Below are 3560 nucleotides of genomic sequence, written 5' to 3'. Positions count from 1 at the left end.
TTGCCCTGCACCCGCAACGGCTAAACCTCTCACTGCCTGCAGAAGGCTCTTCACCTACAGCAGCACAGATACAAGCCCCCCATCCACAAGGAAATCCCCCAATTCCAGCTTGGAGACAGCACTGAAATTAATTCAGTGATATATAAAGTACTAACAGAATGATGGATTAGCACGGGGTAGATTCAGTTTGCTGTGTCACAGATTTTCCCCTTGTACCTGCTCTTAAAAACATGGAATTGAGTCATGATTTAATCTAGGGATGGCCAAGAGGATTTTACTTCCACAGAGGAAAAGGCTCATTGCAGCCCAAAGGCAGAGTGTGATTATGTTATTCCTCAGGAGCTGTGGTGAAAAGGGATCTGGAGACAGTTTCCAGTCGTGACACAGGTTTAGGATGACTGGTTTGGAAAAGGGAGAAGGAAAACTCCAGTTTGAAGCGTGCTGTTATGAAACGCTGGAGCAGATGGTGTGGTGAGATGAGTGGCAGGTGTTAGCGAGCTGTCTGGTGTGGTGCTGCTGGCTCAGCGTGGTGGGGAATGGAAAAGGCTCCACCACGGTGTGGATAGCACGAAGCCAGCTGGGAATGCCGGATCCAATCGAACGCTGAGAAGTTAAAACAATAAATTGTTCCATGAGTAATGATTATTTCACAGAGCAAAGCTACGGATGTGATAAAGCCACATAAAAATGTGATTTCCTCCTTTGCAGAACTCCAGGCGCCCCCGGCAGCTACCGAAGGCTCCAGGACTATGGCCGAGGGAAGCGTGGCTGCTGATCAGGAGCAACTCCTGAGAAGGGTGCAGGAGCTTGAAGAGGAGGTGAGGAGGCTGCGGGAGAAGCTGCAAGAGGATGAGAAGGGCGCTGGGAGACCAGAGGCTCCATCGGCCCCCGGGAAGGGCAAGAAACGCCAACAACGGCCATTCGATTTCGGAGCCTATGGCCGCAGACACGTGGCGCTGAAGATCTCCTACCTGGGCTGGGGCTACCAGGGCTTTGCCAGCCAGGAGAACACCACCAACACCATTGAGGAGAAGCTCTTTGAAGCCTTGAAGAAGACACGGCTGGTAGATGACAGGCAGACATCCAACTACCACCGCTGCGGGCGGACAGACAAAGGAGTCAGTGCATTTGGACAGGTCAGGATCCACACACACACCCCCTCCCCGCCCTGGGGCTTTCCTGGGTTTCTGGGCTCCTGTGGGATTAATGTCACACTGTGATAAGCCAAGACATGGGTTGGATTTGGTTTTCTTTAAAGCCATCAGCTTTTAAGCCTAAAATTGAGCCTAGTGCTGGCTCCCTACACATGGGATGGTGAATTTTAACCCTCAGAGTGTTTATTAGCACTATTTTTTTCCCAGGGGGCTGTTTTGCGAGGATGAAACATGTTTTTTAGGCTGCAGCTTCCCAACAGCCAGAAAAGGGGAGGTGCCCCTTCCCTGGCAGCTGATTTAACTGGCTCACCCTAACAAAAAATGAATTAGAATCCAGGAATTGGATCTCTTCCTGTGGAGTCAGGCAGCCCAATTCCTGCGCAGAAGGGTCTGGCGGGAGCTGGAGCGGAAGGGAGCGTGGGAGCAGGAGGGAGGGAAGCGATGGCTTCGCTGCCGGGCCAGTCTCTCCTTCCCTCCTGGCTTGGGAATTGGAGCCAGCTTAGGTTTTGCTTCAGATGGGCTGCCTGCCCTCCTTCATGGGATGAACCACATGGAATAGAGCAGGAGCTGGCTTTCCTTGTGCTGTTTGAAGCATGCAGGCACCTGCAGTGTTCATTAACTTGCTCCTCCAGCAGGTTTCCCAGGCAGCCAGGCTGTTACTGCCTTAAACCATCACCTCCAGCCAAAAAAAATAGGTGAAATAATAAAATAAAAAAAGCACATCATATCTAAAACCAGGGCCTAAAGTTGAAGCAGTTTTGAGCTACGTAGGCAGCCTGCAAGTTTCTCTGTGTTATTAAAGGAATCTGTAGCATCTGCTGGGAACCTGAGCAGAGGCAGCTCTTCCCGCAGGAAGGAGTGGGGAGATGGCCCCATTTGAGACACCTTCCTCTGGAGAAGATCCTGAATTAATTTCACAGTGGTGTAGGAAGACTTGGCTCCCCGGAATACACCCATCTGCCGTCTCATCCTGGCATTCCTCGTTTTGCAGGTGATCTCCCTTGATCTCCGCTCCAACCTGCTGGAGGGTCAGAAGCTCAACGGCCATGGAGGTGCCTCAGGAGGAAAAAGCGAGGAGGAGCTCCGCTACACCCATATTCTGAACAGGGTGCTCCCACCTGACATCAGGGTGCTGGCCTGGGCCCCCGTGGAGCCCGAATTCAGCGCCAGGTTCAGCTGCCTCAAGAGGACCTACCGCTACTTCTTCCCCTGTGCCAACCTGGACGTGGGGCTCATGCACGCTGCGGCCCAGAGGTACGTGGGGACGCACGACTTCCGTAACCTCTGCAAAATGGATGTTGCCAACGGGGTGGTGAACTTCCAGAGGACGATCCTGAGCGCTGGAGTGACGTGGGTTGAAGGAGGAGGAGGAGGAACGGGCCCGCAGGATCCCTTCCATCTGTGCCAGTTCGAGGTGACGGGCCAGGCGTTCCTCTATCACCAAGTACGCTGCATGATGGCCATCCTCTTCCTCATCGGCCAGGGCATGGAGAGCCCGGACGTCATCGACGAGCTGCTGGATGTGGAGAAGAACCCTCAAAAGCCACAGTATAGGTATGGGAAGCTTGGGAAAACTTGCTGGGCTGCTTCTCGAGGCAATGGCTGTGTGTGAAGTGCTGCTGGCAAGGCACTTCCCCGACAGCCTGCAGAGCAGTCTCTCACAATATGGAAGCAAGCTGCCAGCGGCCTCTCCAGGAGGTATCCATAAGGATCTCAGTTTTGTTGCTCTCAGACAAACTTTATGGCTTTAGTCCATGGTATTTGGTGCAAGCTAATTCAGTTTTTAAAGGAAAAGGGAGTTCTGTAAAAGACAGGGCTGCTTTTGGCAAAGGGCAGGGTGTTGTGTGAGCCTCTTCTGTCACCGATCCCTCCAGACAGTGACAGCTAACACTTCCCTCCTCTTCCCCAGCATGGCAGTCGAGTTCCCCCTCGTCCTCTATGACTGTGAGTTTGAGAACCTTCAGTGGCTCTACGACCAGGAGGTGCAGGAGTTCAACGTCACACACCTGCAGCAGCTCTGGGCCAGCCACGCCATCAAAACTCAAGTGCTGCGCAGCATGTTACAGGGGTTAGATGCTGCTCCTGTGGCTACTAGCAAAGGTAAGGGATGGGTTTGTGGCAACATCTGGGTCAGGGCAATCCCAGGCACAGGTTGGGTGGAGAAGTGGTTCAGAGCAATCCCCGAGGAGAAGGACTTGGGGGTGTTGGTCCATGAGAAACTACCCATGACCTGGCTTCAGTGTGTGCTTGAGCCCAGGACCCCCCCCCACCCCCGTATGCTGGGCTGCACCCCCAGAGCGTGAGCAGCAGGTCATGGAGGGGATTCTACCCCTCTGCTGTGCACTAGGGAGAACCTCCCTGCAGCCCTGATCTAGCTCTGGGGCAACAGCACAAGAGGGACATGTT

The 3560-nt window shown here is 53.6% G+C and overlaps 1 protein-coding gene across 1 annotated transcript; it reads left to right on the top strand.

Annotated features, from left to right (window-relative positions):
- Nucleotides 1-749: 749 nt before the first annotated feature.
- On the top strand, nucleotides 750-3254 carry PUS3 (pseudouridylate synthase 3; the record flags this gene model as incomplete). The annotated part of the gene is made up of 3 exons (XM_010020850.1): nucleotides 750-1136; nucleotides 2146-2708; nucleotides 3064-3254. Coding segments are annotated over exons 1-3 (1141 nt in total), but the record flags the coding sequence as incomplete, so codon positions are not given.
- Nucleotides 3255-3560: the final 306 nt, after the last annotated feature.

Source organism: Nestor notabilis, unplaced genomic scaffold (genome assembly GCF_000696875.1).
Source record: "Nestor notabilis isolate BGI_N333 unplaced genomic scaffold, ASM69687v1 scaffold21400, whole genome shotgun sequence".
Taxonomy (NCBI): domain Eukaryota; kingdom Metazoa; phylum Chordata; class Aves; order Psittaciformes; family Psittacidae; genus Nestor; species Nestor notabilis.
This window is presented reverse-complemented; position numbering and strand designations above follow the sequence as displayed.